Source organism: Wyeomyia smithii, chromosome 3 (assembly GCF_029784165.1).
Source record: "Wyeomyia smithii strain HCP4-BCI-WySm-NY-G18 chromosome 3, ASM2978416v1, whole genome shotgun sequence".
NCBI classification, from domain to species: Eukaryota; Metazoa; Arthropoda; class Insecta; order Diptera; family Culicidae; genus Wyeomyia; species Wyeomyia smithii.
Genome location: NC_073696.1, coordinates 220,974,221 through 220,996,435, shown reverse-complemented (window position 1 = coordinate 220,996,435; position 22,215 = coordinate 220,974,221). Strand labels below are relative to the sequence as shown.

General features: G+C 38.4%; 2 protein-coding genes across 6 annotated transcripts in view; one reads left to right on the top strand and one right to left on the bottom strand.

The window, feature by feature from the left end:
- Nucleotides 1–730: 730 nt before the first annotated feature.
- On the bottom strand, nucleotides 731–3,806 carry LOC129729072 (uncharacterized). The gene is made up of 2 exons (XM_055687554.1): nucleotides 2,046–3,806; nucleotides 731–1,972 (listed from the first exon to the last, which is right to left on the bottom strand). Exons 1-2 carry the CDS (start codon nucleotides 3,804–3,806, stop codon nucleotides 731–733), a joined length of 3,003 nt encoding a protein of 1,000 aa, XP_055543529.1.
- Nucleotides 3,807–10,245: 6,439 nt separating this feature from the next.
- The window catches only part of LOC129729248 (neuropeptides capa receptor), a 238,301-nt gene continuing 226,331 nt past the window's right edge, over nucleotides 10,246–22,215 (top strand). For 4 of the 5 annotated variants that reach the window (XM_055687757.1, XM_055687753.1, XM_055687755.1 and 1 more), the window contains exon 1: nucleotides 10,258–11,192. The gene's annotated coding sequence lies outside the window, so the exon portion shown is untranslated. Of the gene's footprint in view, nucleotides 11,193–22,215 lie in introns of all 5 variants that reach the window. The other variant, XR_008728663.1, reaches the window with a different exon arrangement.

The window sequence follows — 22,215 nt, the reverse complement described above, 5'->3', positions numbered from 1 at the left end:
TGTTTCCTGATCACTGGCAAGTATTCCTTTAGCCAACGTTTCCAGTAGCAATCCAGTTGACCTTTTATTTGATCCCACGACTCGCGAGAAGTATTGTTTGAGTGGTTGATGTTATTGTTCGGTTGCTTAGCTCCACTCGAGCTACCCAATAAAAAGTGATTAGGGGTGAGAGCTTCGGATTCCGCGGAATCGAGTGGTAGGTAAGTTAGTGGTCTGCTATTTACGATGCCCTCTGCCTCTACGATCAAGGTATGCAATTCTTCATCGTTCAGTTTCCCTTCGACATATGCTTCTGACATTGCCTCCTTTACTGAGCGAACTAGGCGCTCCCATGCGCCACCCATATGTGGTGCACTAGGGGGATGAAGCTCCACTTCGTTTTAGAGCTAGTAAACATCATCGCACATTCTCGATTGATTTGCTCACGGAGTATTCGTTCAGCCCCATGGAAATTGGTAGCATTGTCACTAAGTATTTCTACAGGTGAACCCCGGCGGTTAACGAAACGACGTATGCAGGAAATACACGATGCAGTCGTAAGACTGTGCGCTACTTCGAGATGCACTGCCCGAACCGTTAAGCACGTGAAGAGCGCAACCCATCTTTTAACAGTAGAACGGTTTTGTTTTATCAACAGTGGGCCAAAGTAATCCAGTCCGACGTAACTGAACGGTCGGTCGTATACAGCCAGGCGGGCAAATGGCAACGGTGCCATTGGCGGAAATGCAGGCTACGCTCGGCGCACTTTACACCACTGGCAATTTCGTCCAACTTCTCTTACCAGCGTTCGGAGCTTCGGAATGACAAACAATTGACGCACTTCGTTCACGACTGTTTCCGCGTTCGCGTGATGGTAGGTGCGATGGTATTTCTCCACAAGTAGTCCTGTACAGTAATGTTTTCGTGGTAAAATTATCGGACAGCGTACGTTATGGTTTATATGCTTTGCTGTCGCAATTCGACTATTTTGCCGCAGTATTCCCTGTTCATCTAACATCGGTCTAAGCTGATAAATCAAGCTCGACTTCTCGATTGGCTCCTGTTTATCCTTTGGTAGCTTTTGATTTTTTCTCAGAGTGGCCACTTCATCTGGGTAAGATTCCATTTGAACTTGCCTTAATATTTCAATTTCGGCCGCTTCCAGTTCCGGCTGCGTCAGATGGCCGTGTCTTTTCCCCTTTTTTAAATAAATATACAAAAATCGGAGCGCATAGGCGACACTCCGCAGAAGCCTCTCCCATTTGGAAAAACGACGGTATTCAATCACTGGCTGCCAGGCTTTATGAAAAAGAATGGATGATCTAATTTCTTCGGTGGTATTAACAACGTCATCAGCGGCACGCGGCCATTTATTCTCGGAGCAGCGTAAAAACTCTGGTCCATTGTACCATAAACTATTGCCAAAGTATGGTCCAGTCCCCCACTTTGTAGCTTCGTCGGCAGGGTTTGATTCAGAGGGGACCCATCTCCATTCGTCACCGGTTGTTGACTCTTGGATTTCGCCAACCCGATTCGCTACGAACTGTCTGTAGTTTCTAGGTTCAGCCTGAATCCACGAAAGGGCGACTGAGCTATCTGTCCACAAAATTTTCCTGCCAATAGTGACCGAGTGGTTGCTCTCGACGAATTTCGCCAATCTGGTTCCCAATACACAGCCTTGTATTTCCAATTTCGGTATCGTCATGGGTTTGAGCGGTGCGACTTTTGCCTTTGCCGCGATTAACGTGCACTGAGGCGTACCGTTGCTATTAGTCGTTCGCAGATATAAGGCACAAGCATACGCGAGAAAACTCGCATCAACAAAAACATGAAGTTCAGCCTGATTGTAGGTTTGTACCGATGCATCAGGAAAATAACAGCGAGGAATTCGAACATCCGTTATAAAGTCGATCATCTTGATCCATCTGCACCAGTCTCTGAACGGATTTTCACCAACCTCCTCATCCAATCCGGTTCCCTCACGCCATAAATCCTGCACAAGAATCTTTCCATGGATTAGGAAAGTTGCCAACAATCCTAAAGAGCGTCATGACGCAACGTAAAACTTGACGTATTGTTGGCTTAATGTTGTTTTCCAAAAGCGTTCGAACTTCGTCGCTCATACGGGTGCTGAACGAGAGTTCATCTGTCAGCGGGTTCAATAGCATCCCAAGTACGCGCTCACAACTCGTGCTAGTCATAACTAGGCTTTTACTGATAGCAGCTTGTTTCTCCCCAAGGTGCTTCAATGCGCCGTTATTGTTCGAGAGCCAGTTTCTTAGCTCGAATCCGCCATTTCGGAAAATTTGTCGCACTTCTTGCGCAACATGACATGCTTCTTTCTCTGATCCAAAACTGTCTAGATAGTCATCTACATAAGTACTCTTCAGTATCCCTTCGGCTGCCCTGGGGTACTTTTCACTGTGCTCTCTGGCGTTTTTATTTTTAACAAATTTGGCTGACGCTGGCGAACAGGTCGATCCAAACGTTACCACATCTACTAGGAAAATATCGGGTTTTTGCTTTGGATCGGTTCTCCAAAGAACTCGCTGCGCATGTTTATCACTCTGTCGCATCAATATTTGCAGGAACATCTCCTTAACATCTGAACACACCGCAATCTTGAACTGCCGGAAGCGATATAAAACTCCCAATAAGGACACCAACTGGTGAGGGCCCTTCAGCAGCATGCTATTTAAAGACACACCCTCACATTTAGCAGCTGCATCCCACACTATACGTGTTTTTCCCGGTTTCTTCGGATTTGTTACTGCTCCAATAGGAAGGTACCAGATTCTACGGGGATCGGCTGTGTCAAGCTCCTCTTTCTCCGCTTTATGGATATATCCTTTCTCGACGAATTCTTGCATTTGACGGTGAACATTTTCTTTAAGTTGTGGGTCCCGTGTCAATTTTTTCTCCAAACACTCCAACCTGCGCAGAGCCATCAAATAACTATCCGGTAGTTCTACATAATCATCCTTCCATATTAAACCGGTCTCAAATTGTTTCCCAACGCGTACCGTGGTCTTCTCAAGCAAGTCCAACGCTCGCTGGTCAGCTTTGGTAGACAAAGTTAATTTTCCTGCTCCTACTTCTTCTATATCGTAAAATTGTTTCACAGCATCGTGCAGATCCCTGTCCGGGTTACACTCACAAACGTGAACATTACATAAACTTGGCCCCCCGGGTTGTTGCCGTCCATAGACACACCAGCCGAGCCTTGTCTTTACTGCAGTAGGCCCGTTTCCATTGCCTTCTCTCACCTTCAGTGGAACAGCTAAGTGAATATGTTCCAATCCAATCAATAGTTTCGGAGTAACGTTCTTGTAACTCAGTAATGGTAGCTGCCGGAGATAGTCAAACCGCTCAAAGGCGTTTTCCTTTTGGAAAGTTTGGCTGGGGAGGTTTAAACTGGGTACCGTACGTACATTCGACATCTGAAATCGTCTCTGTGAACCCAGTCCACTTATAGAAACGGTGACAACCCGTGAATTCTCCTCAACTCTTGAAGTATTCCCCGTCCACCGAAGGCACAGTGGCTGCACGGTACCACTTACTCCAAGCTCTTTCGCGATTTCATTTTCCATTAATGTTAGCGAGGACCCTTCGTCTAAGAAAGCGTAAGTATTCACCTGACCAGCTCCCCCGTACAGCGTAACGGGTACTATGCTAAACAATACACTCGAACCGAGATACTGATGAGTGTGACTCTCCGCTGGTACACTAGTGATCGCAGTCCGCCGAATGGAATGCAACAGCGGATGATGACGATACTGGCAACCGTCTATATTACAACGATTTACTCCTACATGACCGCCGACCATGATTAAAAAGGCAATTTTGACATAAATTCAAAGCTCTTACTTTACGCCAGCGCTCATCTACGCTTAAATTTTGAAACGCCAAATAATCTCGCAAACGATGACCGATTTTTCCACAGAAATTGCACTCTACCTGCTTCGTCACTGCTACTGACTGTTCTAGGCTGGCACCAGAATGAGTATTGACGTATCCTCTCGGTTTCAATTTATCCTTGCATCTAAAGGACTCCGAGTCGAGCATCACCACACTGGATGCATCACTAACAACATTGTCCATATAATTGCTAAACGTTTTCAGATCCACGTTACCATGGTGTCGTTTATGTGCAGCCCACATAAGCTTTTGATCCGCTGGAAGTTTGCCCACAAGTTCCTGGAGAAGCATAGGATTGGATAAATGAACATGCTCGCTCGCCGCTTCAATGTGGTCGCAGAGAGCTTGTACTGCCATGCCGTACTCGATGAGCCCTTCCAGTCTATCAGCCTTCGGTGCCGGAGTTTTTCGCACCTTTTCCAATAGTGCATTTATTAACAATTCTGGTCGTCCGTTTCTCCTACGAAGCGCTTCGATAACCTGCGGTACCGCGGCCGGTAGCACCAAACGACTACGAACTTAAGGCACCGTTGTAAACGCAACATATTTTCCCCATGCGTGTACCCACACGCCGCAGTAGTGTACTCGTAATTGGATATAAAAATTGGCCATTCTGCTGGGTCACCTGCAAATTGTGGAAGATCACGGGCCAAAGATTGCCGCGCGGCTATTTGTTGTGACGTAGGACCGATACGATTTGCATTTTCTCGCTGCTGGTTATACAACCCTGATGCGGAGTAGAATGATTATTTCTATCCGATGAGCGCGCGAAATCTTCGCGTTGCTGCTCATGACTAACGAAAGGAGCGTGTTGCTGTTGCTGCACATTCGGAATATTGTGTTCGACATCGCAAAACCGGACTTCGTTGCGATACTGTTCTCTACCACTAACGGAAATTTCATTATAAGGGATCGTGGAGGACTTACTAAGAGCTTTATTGTACATTTTATCCGAAAACCCACTCTTAGAACAATTATTATTACCTATACCACTCATTGCGAACCCATCACCCGTCGTATTACTTTTCTTTATCGCGCCTAAGTTTCTAGGCTGTGGGCAGTCTGTATTTCGTTCACTGGGAAAATTCTAGAAATCATACCTGTTTTTATTTAGCATTGGACTTATTTGAAAGCCGGTATAATCCAAACCGAGCCGTTCTTTACACTGTTCAAGCTGCTGACGTATATCGTCCAACGCCTGAGATGACGGAGCTGACTGCAGCTGTAAGCGATCAAGCTTACGTCCAAGATTGTGTACCATATCCACTACGCTACTATCCTGCTGGCTGGCAGACGTGATCCAGACAGTCGTTTTTTTTGCTCGCCACTCGTAGCGCCTTTGTTTGTCGTATCATTGTGTTGACCGTGCTGATCTGTGGGCAGAGCTGCTGCTAATGGAATTTGTTGGTTATCCAATGCGCCTTCTTCTTGCTCCAGATTATTTCCAACGCAATCAATGAATGTTCTATTTTCACTCCGATGATGAGGATATCTTGTAGCTTGGTTTATAACCTCTAACTGCTCGTCCAGAAATTTTTGCTTTAGATGATGCTCCATTCTTTGTAGCTCGAGCTGCTGCCGTTGCTTCAGCAGGGCGAGATTGTTTTGCACACTATCACTAGAGTTATCCGATGACAAGACGGGCGAACCGGGGACCACTGATGGTGTTGTATTGCAGTGAGAACAGATCCAGGCACGATCGTTAACAGAGTCAGTGACACCAGCACATGTAAAGTGCCACCACTGATCACAAGAATCGCATTGGACAAAATTCTGGTCAGCATCTGGATCGTCACAAGATGTGCAACCTTCCCGCTCCTCTAGCGCTGGTTTTAGACGTTTCTCGGACGTTGCCATCGGCACGTGCAGTTGAATTATTGAAAGATGTTGGCGCAGCGAATTAAAAAGGCGCAGCTACTGGTATCGAAACTATATTTTGCGTTGTTTCAATCTACAAGAAATTGTAATGCTTTTTCGTCTAAATTTAATTTTAAGTAACTTACAATTCAGTGGCTATTATATTTGTTGCAGTCCTTTGTTCTCGGCTGGCCAACTTGGGTTAGGTTAAGTCTTCCTTTAAAGTGCATAAATAGTAAGCTTAATACATAATCTATCACGAAATTTTACCTCCAATTTAATAATACAATTCTAAATACTCTCTTCAATTTTAAATATTCACTAATACAATTTCTAATTAAACAATTTGGACAATCGGTTCAGTCGATCGGTTGCGCGTGTGCTTTCTCCAATGACTCAGCTCAAAAAGGGCCCTCCAGAGTGACAGGACGTCTTACTTACAGTCAGACGGCAAGGTTGTCGGTTTGCTGGGAACTCGACGTCCCTGTGGTGACATCGCACAGTAACGTCCCTATGTTAACAATTTGTATGGTATCCCTCCCTTCCAAAAGAAGGAGGGGTGTCAAAACATTATGGACATATTTTTTACCCCTTAAAACATCTACATGCCAAATTCGGTTTCATTTGCTTGGTTTGTTCTTGAGTTGTGCAGAAAATTATGTTTCATTTGTATGGGACCCCTCCCTTCCAGAAAAGGGAGGGGTCTCTAACTATCATGGGAACCTTTATCGGCACCAAAAACCCCTACATACAAATTTTCACGCCGATCGGTTCGGTAATTTTCGAGTCTATATGGATCAGACAGACAGACAGATCGGATTGCATTTTTATATGTACATATAGATTACAACATCAATATTTTTTAAGAGTGAATATACATTTATTGGATTGAAGCGTTCATGTAAATCTATTTTTACAAATAAAAGTTTGAATGAGAAAAGCTGGGTCTGACCGCTAGGTGGATTAATTTAGGTTTTAAACCTTTCTTATGCCCATTTTGGACAATTTTCGCATTAATATCATTAATTTTAAAACTTACTACAAACATTTTTTTGAAGCAATTTATACTCCAAAAACAGTTGCTGTATCATTTATTTTCAATTTTAATACATTTTCAAAGTTACGTTATATCGAGGTAAAAGTTACGTAATATCGAGGTTGCCTTATGTCGAGGTATGACTGTATTTTCATTGTTAGAAATTTTAAGTATAATTGTTCAACTGTTATCAAAGTTTATATGTCGATGGTGCCATATGCCATCACCCGCGGGGTATGGGTTAAAGTTTCTATCGAGAGACACCATTCCAATCACCTCAAACCTATTTTAAGCAGTTTGCATTTGTTCTGCAGGAGATTTTCTTCTGCACCCAAATAGCGCATATATAGCTGCAATTTTAGTTTTTTTTTTCGTTTGATGTTTATTCAAAAAAATTCTGTGTTTAATGGTATTTTATGCATTCGTAAGACAGCTATTAAATCGGTGTTTTCGTTCTGGTCATGGAAATTGTCGTTTTTGACCAAAATTCAGCAATTTGAGGCCCATTTATTTCGACTGAAGAATAGCCGTTCCTTACCCTACATATAATATTCTTAAACGTTTTATATCGCTTACAACTTATTAGTGTTTTATTTTGAAGAGCATCGCGAGAATCGATCTGAAACAATCCTCACCGGCTTTACAAATGATTGACAATATTGAACAATGTTACTGCTAAACTGAACACAATGAATTACATTTTTTGCCTTTCTCCTAGAAAGGTATAGCAATCACTTGCAAAACCGAAAGTATAAAAATGCTCCAAAGGGCCGAATGGCATATATCACTCGACTCAGCTCGACGAGTTGAGCATTTTCTGTATGTATGTGTGTGTGTGTGTATGTGTGTGTATGTGTGTGTGTGTGTATGTGTGCGTATGTGCAGATTTTCATTCTCACTCACTTTTCTCAGAGATGGCTGGACCGATTTCCAGCCATGAAATTAATTGCAAATGAAAGGTCTCGTTGTCCCATAAAACCCTATTAAATTTCGTTGTAATCGGATTTTTAGTTTAGAGGTTATGGTTCAAAATGTAAAAATCATGAAACATCATTATCTCGAAAACTACACAACCGATTTGAAAACTACACAACCGATTTGAAAACCGATTTGATTTCAAATGAACGGGCTACCTGAAATACCCTTAACTTTTGAATTTCATAATAATTGAACTTGTGGTTCAAAAGTTATAACAAGAAACGTGTTTTGAAGACTACCTAATCTCACTCATGTTTCTCAGAGATGGCTGAATCGATTTTCGTAAAATCAGTGTCAAATGGAAGGCCTAGTTGCCCCATACGACCCTATTGATTTGTTTTGCAATCAGACTATTACTTTGCCTGTTATGTTTAAAAATGTGAAATCTAGCTATGAAAAGGAACATATTCCGAAGACAACTTGAACTCATTCACTTTTCTCAGTGATGGCTGACCCCATTTCTACAAAATTAGTGTCAACTAATTAGTCTAGCTGCCTCGTAATAGCCTATTGAATTTTACTGTAATCGGACTGTAACTTCGTCTGTAATGTACAGAAATGTGGAAATCACGAAACTTCATTATCTCAGAACACGTGGTTTCAAAGTTTGGCTGCCCTATACGTTCCCATTTCATTTGATTATAATTGAACTCAAGCCATCGTTATGTATTAAATTGTTAATAAAACAACGGAAGTCTATTATCTCAAAGATTACATGACTTATTTGAACATAACTAGTGTCATACGAACAAGTCATCTCTCAAACTTACAAATTACAAACTTCATAACAATTTGATATGTGGCTCAAAAGTTATGGAAAGAAAAGAAATTCAAAGGCTATTTAAAACTATACCTGCTTTGATTGATATATGTGGTCTCAACATAATTTAAATGTGATTTTGTACTATTTGAACGTTCCAAATTCATTGATGCCTTGTGATGTGTTTAAAGTCTGCAAATGCACGACGAATCGGCCATAGGATATGATCAAAGTCAAAAGACAAATCGTTTGAAATGAATGGTTTTATCGAAATGACAAAATCGTCGACTTTTGGCTTTTGGCGCCCTAATTCTGAATATATTCATATTGGGTGGTATTCTGTCATTTTCAGCAGATTTTCTGGCATCAAACTGACACCGGAAATTCCCACATTGGGAGGTATTCAGTTATTTTGGTTGTTTTCCAGAAACTAACAGTGATCGTTCTTAAATTCAAAATGGTGTCAAGGGTCAATGTTTGGGTTCTATGCATCATCTCGATTACGGAAATATCCATGTTGAGTATTATTTGGTGATTTTCGACTGTTTCCTATAAGTTGCCATTTAGCGATTCAAAATGGTGCCTGAGGTCAATTGTTAGCTTATTGCATCATTCTGGTTCCAGAGATACTCTTATTGGATGGTATTTGGTTATTTTAGGCTGTTGTGTTTTACGAACCGGAAGTCGCCATCTTGGATTTCAAAATGGTATTTAAAATAATTTCTGGCCTCTGAGCGTCATTCTGGTTGAAGAAACACCCATATTGGGTGTAATTCGATCATTTTCCGCTGTTTCCCAGGAACCGGAAGTCGCCAACCTAGAATCCAAAATGGGGTCCGTTGTCGATTTCAGCTGCTGTGTATCATTTGTTACCACTAAAAACATTCACCTGCCAAATATGGTTCCATTTAGTTGATTAGTTCGCGAGATGTGCAGAAATTTGTGCAGACACATGTGCTTCCATAAGAGGGAGGGGCGTCGAACCATTATGGACATATTTATTACCCTTTAAAACATCCACATGCCAAATTCAGTTTCATTTGCTTGGTTTGTTCTTGAGTTGTGCAGAAATGTTAGATTCATTTGTATTGGACCCCTCCTTTCCAGAAGGGGGAGGGGTCTCAAACTATCATAGGAACCTTTATCGGGACCAAAAACCCCTACATACAAATTTTCACGTCGATCGGTTCGGTAGTTTTCGAGCCTATATGGATCAAACAGACTGACAGACCGGACTACATTTTTATATGTATAGATTACAACATCAATATTTTAGAACCTAAAGAGTGAATATACATTTATTGGATTGAAGCGTTCATGTAAATCTATTTTTACAAATAAAAGTTTAAATGAGAAAGGCTGGGTCTGACCGCTAGGTGGATTTATTTAGGTTTTTATTACTGTATTTATTAATTTACTATTGTTATTGAAATGAAGACAAAATAATTATTTGTATGCTTTTCATTTTTTATGTGCATTATATTACCCCACGTCCCAGAATCCAATACAAACAGCCTAAATCCTGACAGTTGCGCGAACAAATTCACCGACGATCCTTCACGGTGAATTTTCAAATGAATTCATTCCATCAGCTGTAGCGCGCGCTAGGGTGAACAAGGTAACTCACGGTTTTGGCGCGCTGGACCGGTTGCTTCGGCACTACCGGCCGCTAGGAATCCAGTCGGCAGTGCACGGCACTAACCATGCAGTACAGACGATTTTTTCGTCTCATATGCTTGGAAACTGGTTCATTTTGCCGGCAAAAGGCGCCTTGTGGCCTGGCAGCAATACCGTCACTGTCTGAGAGAAACAGGAGCAATCAGACATCAGTTATCTACGGGCAACGGTTAGCGTAGATAAGTATCCAAGATCAGTTTCAACAGTTCAGTTATCGTCGGATGGTTGAACCGGTCGGTTGTCGGTTGGTCGCAGGTACGGGCGCAGTGCCATTCGATCGATCAGAAATGGATGGTCACACTTACCGTTGTCTGTTGATAGTTTAGCCAGGATATAGAAGGGAAAAACTGTAAAGTGGATAGTGACCCGCAGAAAAGGGAGTTTGTACAGTGTGCCCTAATCGAATAACGGCGAAAACCGATGTGAGCAACCCTTCATCAACAAGTGGATTACGTACTTCCGGTCGGGAAGGAGCGGTTTTTTTGTTCTAGATTGAAACTGTTAAAAGCATTGTGAACAAATTTTGTTAAGTTTGTGTACTAGCGTGACAGGTCAATATCTATGTATGTATCGGCCGGCCCTTTGCAGTGTTGTGTTTTGAAAATGTCATAGAAAAAAGTAGTGTGTACTGTAGGAATATAGTAGAAAGTGTGGAAGCAAACTACCCCAGTGGGGAATAAAGTGAGAGAAAGTATCCTGGGATATGCGCTGTCTAGTAGGATGTTTTTACCAGACGAAAAAATAATAACAGCAATAGCAAATGTGAGATAAGAAGTTTGAAAAATTGTTCTTTTTCTTCGATGTGCTGAATTATAGATAAGCGTGATTGCTTCGTAGTGTGGTTCAACAATATTGTCTAGACGCATAAGAATTGCACAGTGTGTTATTTTTGTAAGGGATATAACCGCCCATGGATCCGCGTACCGGTTTCGTCCAAGGACTCCCAGAAAACAAAGCAATTCTTTCACCTACAACTGGTTTAATAATGTTAGTATAATTTTGTATTTTGTTGTTAAAGTTGAAACTTTTTTCAACAACACACATCTACACACATATACCTAAGCGTATTTTTCACGTCAATCACCCCTACGTGGGAAAGAACTTTTAGGTAAAAGTGATGTACTTACTTTTGAGTACCTACACTGAAGTTAGCTGCCTTGAATAATTAATATCAGTATCAAAAACTTCATGCATATTTTCATCTAGAATTGAGTATTGGCATTGTTTTTGAAATGTTGCGTTGTTTTAACTCATTTATGTGCAAATTATTTACCAGTGGTGGGCACCATTCCGCTAATTCGCTAATTCGCTAATTAGCGACGCTAAAATTCAGTTAGCGATTTCGCTAATTTTTGAGCTGGTTAGCGAAACTGTTAGCGTCGCTAAAATTTTGGCCTTCGAAACGCTAATCGCTAATTCGCTAAATTTTGTAGAGCAGCGACAATAGCAATATTTAGGAAAACTGTGAATTGCTGATGGCGTACATAAATTGCTTCGAAAGATGAACATACTTTACTGCGAAAGTTACTTTTGTCAGTTTTTTACCCTAGAATGGAGTTTCAGTTATCGTACAAGCCACAGAAGCATTTTGAAGAACAAGCACAAGGTCTAGATTGAATTTTCGGCACACCAAGAACTTTGGTAAATTGCAATACGCTTGAAATTATGACAACTTTGGTTTTAATTTTTCAATTCAGATAATAATTGAATTTTTATGAAAACTTTTTTAAGAGTATCTATTTTCAATGCAATCTAAATAACTTTTGTTATTCTTGTTTATACAAAATCAAGTAAGAATACCGTTTCGTAAACCTCTTAATGTAAATAGCTTTAAAAAGTAATTGTTTTCGTTTGTTTAACCAAAACAGATCAAAGTGGTCCAAATCTTACAAAACACGAGCAATAGAAATAGCGATATGACTATTTACATATTAAAAAGTTAGCGATCAGCGATTAGCGAAAGTTCCGCTAATGTGGGTTTAGCGTTTAGCGATTATCGAGCTAAATGTTCCGGTTAGCGACATAGCGATTAGCGTCGCTAAATTTTCGGTTAGCGGTGCCCACCACTGTTATTTACCTAGTGAAAACATTCAGGTGTATGTGAATTGATGGTGTTGAACAAGTCGGGTGGCAATATTTTCTGGGAGTGTAATGTGAAAATCGAAGCAGCGATAGGTTATCGGTAATAGCTGGCGAATGTTATTTATTATAACCGGAATATTGCAGAGCTAAATTAAATGTTTTAAATATAATGTATTGGAAACAATAATGATTTTTGGAAATAAAATCGCAACATGTGCAATATAAGCTTTGTTCACTGTTAATTGGATTAACACAAGATTTTTTTCTGGTCCGTGTTTACCGCGTAGCAGACAGCATGACGCATTAAGTTTTCAAAAAAAATCTCCCCACTGTCCTGCTATAATGATACTGAGAACTGGCCGTCGTTCCATGCGTGCGGGCACTGGCAATGAAACAATGTCGGTACTTTCCCCGCTGGTTAGTCATTCTTTCTAATAAGTATGATATCAAAATTTATGGAACTTTTCTTGCGGGTTCTGAAACTGGCTGAAATGTAAACCAATATTGAACAGTAACTTAGAAAACAATTAAGAAAAGATTTTCCACAAAAATGGGAACAAAACAAAAAGAATAACTGAAGAAAAGTATTGTTTTATAAAACCCAAGGATCTTGATGCATGTGTAGAATCTTCACTCGAAATCTGAGACATTCGACGCAAATTGCGCCTTTCATTAACAAAGTTATCGAAGCAGAAGAAAACATGAATTCAACGAAAAGGACCCCCTCTGTGTTATTCTCTTTTTACGCTTAATATCAAACAAAAATTATTCTTGAGGAAGTATTCTCTCCGATATCAAACGATTCGTTAGTGATATGATGCGTCAATGAAATGATGTGACGTTTGTTTTCTTTGTGCAAGTAAATTTCCAGTGTCTGCTTACTTGAACTTCTCCGAAGCAATGATTCGTAATCGAATGCAACACTGGAGAAGGCTCAAACTACAACTTATGATGCGAACGAATCAAAACTTTTGTGATGCTAGCATAGAAAGAAAAGCATTGTACGCTAAAATCACGTGGTTTTTTACGCATCTTGTTAATGCAAGTTTCGAAATTTTTTCGGTTTTTTACGCGGATTTTGGAATCTTTTTTAGGTTTTTTAAGGTGGGTTTCCCAGAAAAGTCGTTTTTACGCGGCATGTTTTTTATGGTTTTTTGTTTTGAAATCGTTTATTTAGAATGTCTTATGAATTACTGAAAATCCACTAATTTTCCTTAACCTTTTTATATTTTAACTTGATTTTCAGCTCGATTTGCGGGTAAAAATAGCACTGCTGTTGATTTTTTTTTCTTTTTTTTTAGCAGAAATGATTTAAAACCTCTAGCAAATGAAGTGTTTTTTACGCGGATTTCAGAATTTAGGCTTTTTCACGCGGGTTTCAGAATATACGCGTTTTTCACGTGGATTTCGAAATTTACGCGGATTTTTTTTAAGCGCTACGTATCCTCTGTATACAATTCGCTTCTAAGAGAGCATTGCTTTTATGCAGAAATATCAACCCTGTTGTTATTGTTGGATGTGCTTCCGGAATGACGAATAGATTCGAATGCAGTTAGACGATCATCGTAAGTTTTTGATATTTTTAACCAAAATTGATAAAATTGGTCGTACAACGCAACATCGATCGAAAATCAAGAGGGCCGAGTCTTATATATCAAGTTAGTTGTACGAAACTATCCCCTATAACTATTCTTGTGGAAACAAATTCCTATGAACAAAACAAATTTTTTTTTTGCAAGATAGGGTAGTCGCTCCTATATTCATCTCAGTACCTACATTCATCTCATCACGCCTTTTTGATCACTTTTATCGTCAAATTTTACCATATTTTCAACGTACAATTTACCACCACTTGACAAAATCGGGAAGCAAATAGATTAACTTTCAAAAGATTGTAGAAATTTGACGGTAAATTGAACAAATGTGAGAAAAAAGATGAATATAGGTGCACCTAGCTGTTGAGATGAATAATGGAACGATTACCCTATATTATAACAAAAGGTGAGTCATCTTCTAAGCACATAGGGTAATCGTTCCATTATTCATCTCAACAGCTAGGTGCACCTATATTCATCTTATTTCTCTCATTTGTCCAATTTACCGTCAAATTTCTACAAATTTTTGAAAGTAAATCTATTTGATTCTTGATTTTGTCAAGTGGTTGAAAATTTTACGTTGAAAAAATTTGATAAAATTTGACGATAAATTGATCAAAAAAGCGTGATGAGATGAATATAGGAGCGATTACCTTATTTACAGAAATAACATTTTAAGTACATACTAACTTGCTCTAGGGAATGGGTACGAAAGCATAATAGAGCAATTTTTTTTTTTTGAATTTATTCGAAAAAAAATAAATGAATTGCGAATAGTTACACAAGTTGTTTTCCTTGACGAAGAAAATCAAATGTAGGTGACAATAGAAATGGACCTATCAATAACACTGGTCAACACAGGTGCACTCCAAAAGCTCAAACCGGGAAACAAATGAACAGCTATCTTTTCAACTATTTCCGTTAATTTTGGTGACCCTAGCCATTACCATTTTTTGAAGTAGAATACTTCTCTCAGGAAGTTCGGCTACATAGGGATGTGAAATGAAAATCTAAAACCGAAAAAAGTGAAAAATATGTCCAATTTCAAATGCTAATAAATCGGTTAGTATTCGATGGATTTCCTTCGTTCTTGCAGCAATAGATTGGAAAATCTTCTAAGATTCTTCCCAAATGAAGATAATTGTAATTTCATACTTCAAACTATTGTACTATTGAAAATAGTCAAGCCTTGTCAAAACGAAAAATTCGACCTCTGATTGGTCGTTATATGATTGTTTCCCAAGCACGGTCGACAGAATCATATACCTTGCAATTGAAAATATGCTATTTGGCCTATATAAGAGCCTGTTTCAGCCGAATCCGCTCATAATAGTTCTAGACAGCGACAACAGCAGTCATCCCTTAGCAGCAGCAGTAGCATTGCAGTGGATACCAGCGATAGCGGATAGCGGCCACAACTGTGGCGTAGCAATGAATAGCGCACTAGTTGCAGCGAATCTCAGCATCGATAGCAGCTGGGCCAGCTGATGCAGGGACAGCGGATACCAATGGCAGCGTATAGCGGCCACAACTGTGGCTTGGCTACGAATAGCGTAGCAGTTGCAGCGGGTATATCTGACCATGAAGCATTTATGCAAAAATTGAATGAAAATTGTAATTGCAGCAATCGGCCTTTTTCAAGGCTACTAAATGTATTTGGAAGAGCATAATGAATGGTTATTAATAAACTGCATCTGAGGTTTGATGCTGTTGCAATTGCACAGCAGTGTGATGTTTATTACGATTGGTTGATACTGTGCATAACAAGCGGTACGAAACAAATTCGATTGCAAAATGACTGACATGCAAGCAGCCGGGTTGTCTTGTAAAAGTATTCTACTTCAACTTTGCGGTCGTGGCTTTGCACACAACCCTCCTGTGATTTTTTTTTCAGAGACTTAAATGAGTTTTCTCGCAAATATAACGTTAAAGCGACGAACCCGGCGAGCAATTTCTATACGACATTCTCTCGTAAGTTGAGACGTTTTGGTAATGGTTAGGGACACCAAAATTCATAGGAATGGTTAAATAGCTATAATCTTTAATTTTTTCCGGTTTGAGCATTTGGAATGCACTTTTCATTTTGTCGACCAGAGTAATCGAAGAAAAGTATTGCTTTATAATATCCAAGGCTCTTGATGCATGTGTGGAATCTTCCCTCGAAATCTGAAACATTTGACGCAAATTGCGCCTTTCTTTAGCCAAGTTATCGAAGCAGAAGCAAACATGAATTCAACGAAAACGACGCCTTTGTGTTATTCTCTGTTTTACGCCTAATATCAAACAAAAATTATTTTTGAGAAAGTATTCTCTCCGATATCAAACGATTCGTTAGAGATATGATGCGTCAATGAAGTGATGTGATGTTTGTTTTCTTTGTGCAAGTAAATTTCCAGTGTCTGTTTGCTTGAACTGCTCTGAAGCAATGACTCGCAATCAAATCCAACACTGGAGAAGGCTCGAATTTCAACTTATGATGCGAACGAATCGTAACTTTTGTGATTGTGAAACATAAGAAGGATAGAATTACCTACCTACTTGTATCTTTATTCCTGGGTTGCAATTTGCTTCTTAGAAAGCATTACTTTCACGCAGAAGTATTAAGTCTGCTGCTATTGTTTGACGTGCTCCCGGATGGACGAATGGATCCAAATGCAGTGAGACAATCATCAGAAATAGGTGGAAAAACGCAAAATCGATCAAAAATTAAAAGGTTTATATATAAAGTTGATTGTACGAATCACACCCCCTTGCCGTATTAACTTGGTTCAGCAACTAAATTCTTGTGAAAATTTTTTTTCCTATAAACAAGAACTTCCAAATAAAACCAAAAACATCAGTTTCTTCAAAGTTGGCCTCTCGGTTTTTCATGGTGCCAAAAGCAAAAAAAAAACTTTTTATTTTCAACTTTGCATAACAGTGTTTCTCTATATATTTCCTATCCTTTTTTTTTCAACAGCCGAAGTGGCTCCTGGATGGCTGCAATAAAGGTCGATTTGCTCCGATTATTGTTTGTGCACAGATATCTTTGTGAATAACGGTATTTCTTATATTCGTAAGACAGCTAGACAATCAAAGTTTTCGTTTCCATTATTGAAATTGTCGATATTGACCAAAATTCAGCAGTTTGAAGCCTGTTTTCGTCGACTGATTAGAATAGGCGCTACTGCTTAAGCCGTTCCTTAACCTATATGGTGAAAAAAAAACATGTGACTTTCTTAAATACCTACGGAGAGGACTAACGCGAAAACCTGGCGGCGCATAGTGGGACGAAATCAAAAATATATAGTAGGACATACTCAGTGCGTCTTGAGCTGCCCGACAGATCAGACGTATTTTCGGTTGCTTGTGGACTGGTCTTTGACTGCCTATAGCTTAAAAGTTTGTGTTTTGTCAGTGTGTCTTTTAAAGATTACCTGGAAGTTAACTTACATCAGTCTTTCTCAAGACTACCTATTTCTTTCTTTCTCAATACTTGCAATTTGATATTATTTTTGAACTTTTTTCGTATCACCTGAAATGGCAGGACGAAAAAAGAAACCACGCATCGCTACGGGGAGGAAAAGAGAGGCATCTCTTTCTACAACTAGCTTATGTAGTGAAAATTTATATGATATTCTGCCTGAGCAAGAAGCCGGCGAAATTGAAATGTTCGAAAGTAAAACTATTCAAAGTGAAATTTCTGTAAAAAAGGAGAAAGTTCCACCTATTGTGGTAACTATTGCTTCTGAATTTAATATGCGCTGAATGCTGAATGCTGAATGCTGAATTTAATATGCGAATTGTAACGGCAACCATATGTCGAATTTTTATCAATGCCCAGCCCGTTTAGCAATTGTTAAGGCAAGGCAAGGTAAACAAAATTCAAAACAAAATACTCTAGGCGTACCAGTGACGCATAGTTTGCCTACTCCTTTGCACACCCGTTTAACTTATGCACAGGTTACAGGTAGTTCGAACATTATACCGCCTAGTGTTGGTAGTTCGAAAATGACCGTTAATATGGGTAAGCAAAACACGCTAGAAAATAATTGTACACCTATTACTCCAGCTAATATTGCTGCCGAAAATATTTTTTCTAATGTCAACTGCCTGGGGCCTATTACGGCAGGTAAACTTTCTTTTTTGCAACAGGCAATGTTCGATCTTATGAACGCCATGTTGCAGGCAAAATCAATGTTTGAAGCCATTCAAATAGGCACAAATTTTACTATTAAATTGTTTCTAATTTAAAATTTAGCAATGATTTTAAATAAAACAATTATAATATTAAATTGGAATGCTCGCTCATTGAAGGCCAATGAGAATGAGCTTTTTAATTTTTTAACAGTAAATAATGTGCATATTGCAATTATTACTGAAACATTTTTGAAACCTAACATTAAATTAAAATATGATCCCAATTACGTGGTTCATAGATATGATAGGATTCAGGGTTCCGGCGGTGGAGTTGTAATTGTTATTCATCGCCAAATCAAACATCGTGCTCTTCCCCATCTTGAGACGAAAGTTATTGAAACTTTGGGAATTGAAGTTCAAACTAAGCTTGGGATTTTATTTATTGCCGCAGCATATTTACCATTTCAATGCACACGCGAGCACAAAAATTATTTTAAAGGTGATTCACAAAAACTCAAAAATTGAAACCATATTCAAAACCCTTCTGGAAGCTGTCGAAGATTCTTAAGAAACCTTCAAAGCCTATTCCAGTTTTAAAAGATGGTGAACGTTTTCTTGTATCCAATGAACAAAGGGCTCAAAGACTTGCTCAGCATTTTGAGAGTGTCCATAACTCAAATTTGAATTTTGTGAATCCAATTGATAATGAAGTCACTTGTCAATTTAATTTCTTCCCAGAATTTTTTACCTGCAGAAATAATTGAAATTAACTTGAATGAGATTAAATCAATTATAAAAAATTTCAAAAATATGAAAGCACCTGGTGACGATGGAATCTTTAATATACTAATCAAACATCTCCCTGAGAGCACAATGGAATTTTTAGTGAAAATTTTCAATTGCTGCTTCAAAATTGCATATTTTCCTAAATTATGGAAAAATGCAAAAATTACGCCAATTTTAAAACCGGATAAGAACCCAGCTGAAGTTTCAAGTTATCGACCAATCAGTTTGCTTTCTTCAATAAGTAAACTGTTTGAGAGAATTATTCTTAACAGAATGATGTCACACATCAACGAAAATTCAATTTTTGCAAATGAACAGTTTGGATTTCGCCATGGGCATTCCACAACTCATCAATTGCTCAGAGTTACTAATATGATACGAGCTAACAAATCTGAAGGTTATTCCACTGGAGCTGCTCTTTTAGACATAGAAAAAGCATTCGACAGTGTTTGGCATAAAGGTTTGATTGCGAAATTGCAAACTTTTAATTTTCCAATTTTCCTAATCAAAATTTTAAAAAATTATCTTACTGATCGAACTCTGCAGGTTGTCTATCAGAATTCAAAATCTGATAGATTTCCTGTCAGAGCAGGTGTACCTCAAGGTTCAGTCTTGGGTCCAGTCCTGTATAACATATTCACTTCAGATCTTCCTGATTTGCCTCCAGGATGTACAAAGTCATTGTTCTGCGATGACACAAGCATTTCCGTAAAAGGAAAATGTCTTCGTGTCATATGCAGTCGATTGCAGAAAAGTTTAGATATTTTTTCTTCCTACTTGCAAAAGTGGAAAATCTCTCCCAATGCTTCTAAAACTCAAATGATAATTTTTCCGCGTAAGCCTAGGGCTTCTTTACTCAAGCCAAACAATAATCACGTTGTCAAGATGAATGGGGTTATTTTAAGTTGGTCCTACAAGGTTAAGTACTTGGGACTAATTTATGATAAAAAACTTATTTTCAAAGAGCACATTATACAGTATACAAGCCAAGTGCATCAAATATACGAGATGTTTATATCCTCTCATTACCAGGAATTCTAAACTTTGTTTAAAGAACAAATTTTTGATTTACAAACAAATTTTTAGACCAGCAATGCTTTATGCTGTACCGATCTGGTCAAGTTGCTGTTCAACAAGGAAGAAAACGCTCCCAAGGATTCAGAATAAAATTCTGGAAATGATTTTGAAGCGCCCTCCTTGGTTTGGTACACTCGAATTACATAGACTTACTGGTGTTGAACCATTAGAAGCTATGTCAAATAAAATTATTAACAATTTTCGACAAAAATCGTTGCAATCCTCAATTGCTACGATAAGCTCTCTTTATAGCCAAGAAGTTAGTAATTAAGTTAGTTGTAAGTTTACTTCCCCTTTTCTGACAAGTAGGTTTAAATCCCTACGAATGATAAGTCCTAATTGCGAAAGCAAACAAATCCTAACAATTAAAATTACAAATTTCTAACTGATTGGACACACATACTCATTATTTACTAATATTTATCATAAATACTTAAGCTACTAACAAATCCCTCCTTTAAAAAAATATGAATTTTTTAAATATGGAAAAAATCTTTAGAACGTAGTAGGCCTCTAAAATCACATCAGAAAAAGTTATTTGGTATTTTTCGATATTTAGAAACTTTTAGAATGTCTGTGTAAAAAACTACTTGTATGTGGTTGATTTTCGAGAGATAGAACCAAAGTGTCTTCAGCAAAATTTTTCAACATAAGATTATCTACAACTTTGCTGGAGACTTCGTTTTGATTTGATAACCAAATTTAAAAATAAATTTTCTTCTTTCTCTCACTTTTAGGTGAATTGATCAAAAATTTATTTACATCAAAAGATGCCCCTTAAGATCTACAAAAACTTTGTCGAATACACTATTGCATTTAAATGGCATTTTCATACTCAAAAGGCTGACGATCACGTTTTTCGCGTTTCAAACCACTGTGCACCCCCTTAAAATGTGTTTTTTGCGTATTAAAGCTCTTATATTAATTTTTCCATTGTTCAAGTGTTCTATAAACTTCAAACTAAAATCAATAGTCACATTTTTATAGAAGAAAGTGTATCGTTATCTCTTATTTTGGTGGAGTTATGCCTATTTTTGCAATTTTATGATACCATTTTCAAGAGAACATATCTTGCGGAAAGGCCGATATAGGCAGCTACTTTCAGTTTCATTTTATTTGGATACTTATTTCCTTCAATCGTGTATATATATCGTACTGGAATCGAAGGTGATTTATAGTAGTTTTTCAGAAATTAAGTTGCAACTTTTTTGAAATTTGATAATTTTTCAATCATTTTTTTTTAAATCGGTGCCCGTAAATGAGCGTTGGACGTTTGATAATTTGACAGGTGCTCGGAAATTTAAGCGAAGTGTTGAAATGTGTAATTTAAAAAAAAATCCGAGTTGTTTGACGTCTGGTTTGAGTCAGATTCGCGAGTGCTCACTACGAGCATTCATTTGAGCAGCGAATGAAAGTTCAGTGTCTGAGATCGGCAACCCGCCTTCTTTAGCTCCGATCAGTCAGTCTTTCAAAAACTTTTTTCCGAGGAGAACGTGGTTCAGAAGATACTTTTTCTGCAAGCCAAGCTTAATTGCGAGCTACGAACACAGCATAAGTCCGCTTGGAAAACAACCATTTTTGTTGCAGGTTTTAACATAACTTCACGATAATCTGTTTTTGCTTCGAATCCAATTTTTCTCCATCTATTGTGATCTGTACATATTTCATAACATTTCCCTTTCGCACTCGCGAATCTGACTCAAGTCAGACGTCAAACAACTCGGATTTTTTAAAGTTACACATTTCAACACTTCGCTTGAATTTCCGAGTACCTGTCAAATCATCAGATGTCCATGGCTTACTCATTTACGGATACCGATTTAAGAAAAAATGATTAAAAGAAACCAAATACCAAAAAAAGATGCAACTTTATTTCCGAAAAATTATCCTTCGATTGCAGTACGGTATAAATACACAATTGAAGGAAATAGGGGAACTGATCCATTATTCATCCCAGCCCATATTTTCATCCCATACAAAATGAAAACACAATTGAAAACAGGAAAAAACGCATATTTTCTAACTAAACCAATCTCTTAATTCATGGGATGGATTCTTCTTAGTTTATTAAAGTAGAAAGTAGAATCCTCAAAAACTCACTCAAAAGCTCTAAATTTTATGTTATAGTCAGGCATCTGCACTCGAAAACTCATTTATTTCAATACTACCTCAGAAAACAAAATCCGCGCATTGCTCTACAAGACTAGAACGGGACTGGTTCTGCAGCCAACCAAAAATTTTTACATCACTAGCAAACCGCTTTTCGTTTTAATTACTAAACAAAATCACTCACTACTCAAAATTACTTCAATCAAGCTTGAATTAGCAGAAATATATGATATGAATTTCTA

Coding starts and splice junctions, on each gene's coding strand:
- LOC129729072 (XM_055687554.1), bottom strand. CDS start 3,806: ATGGTCGGCGGTCATGTAGGAGTAAATCGTTGTAATATAGACGGTTGC. Junction 1,973..2,045: donor TTAAGCCAACAATACGTCAA/GTTTTACGTTGC, acceptor ATTCTTGTGCAG/GATTTATGGCGTGAGGGAAC.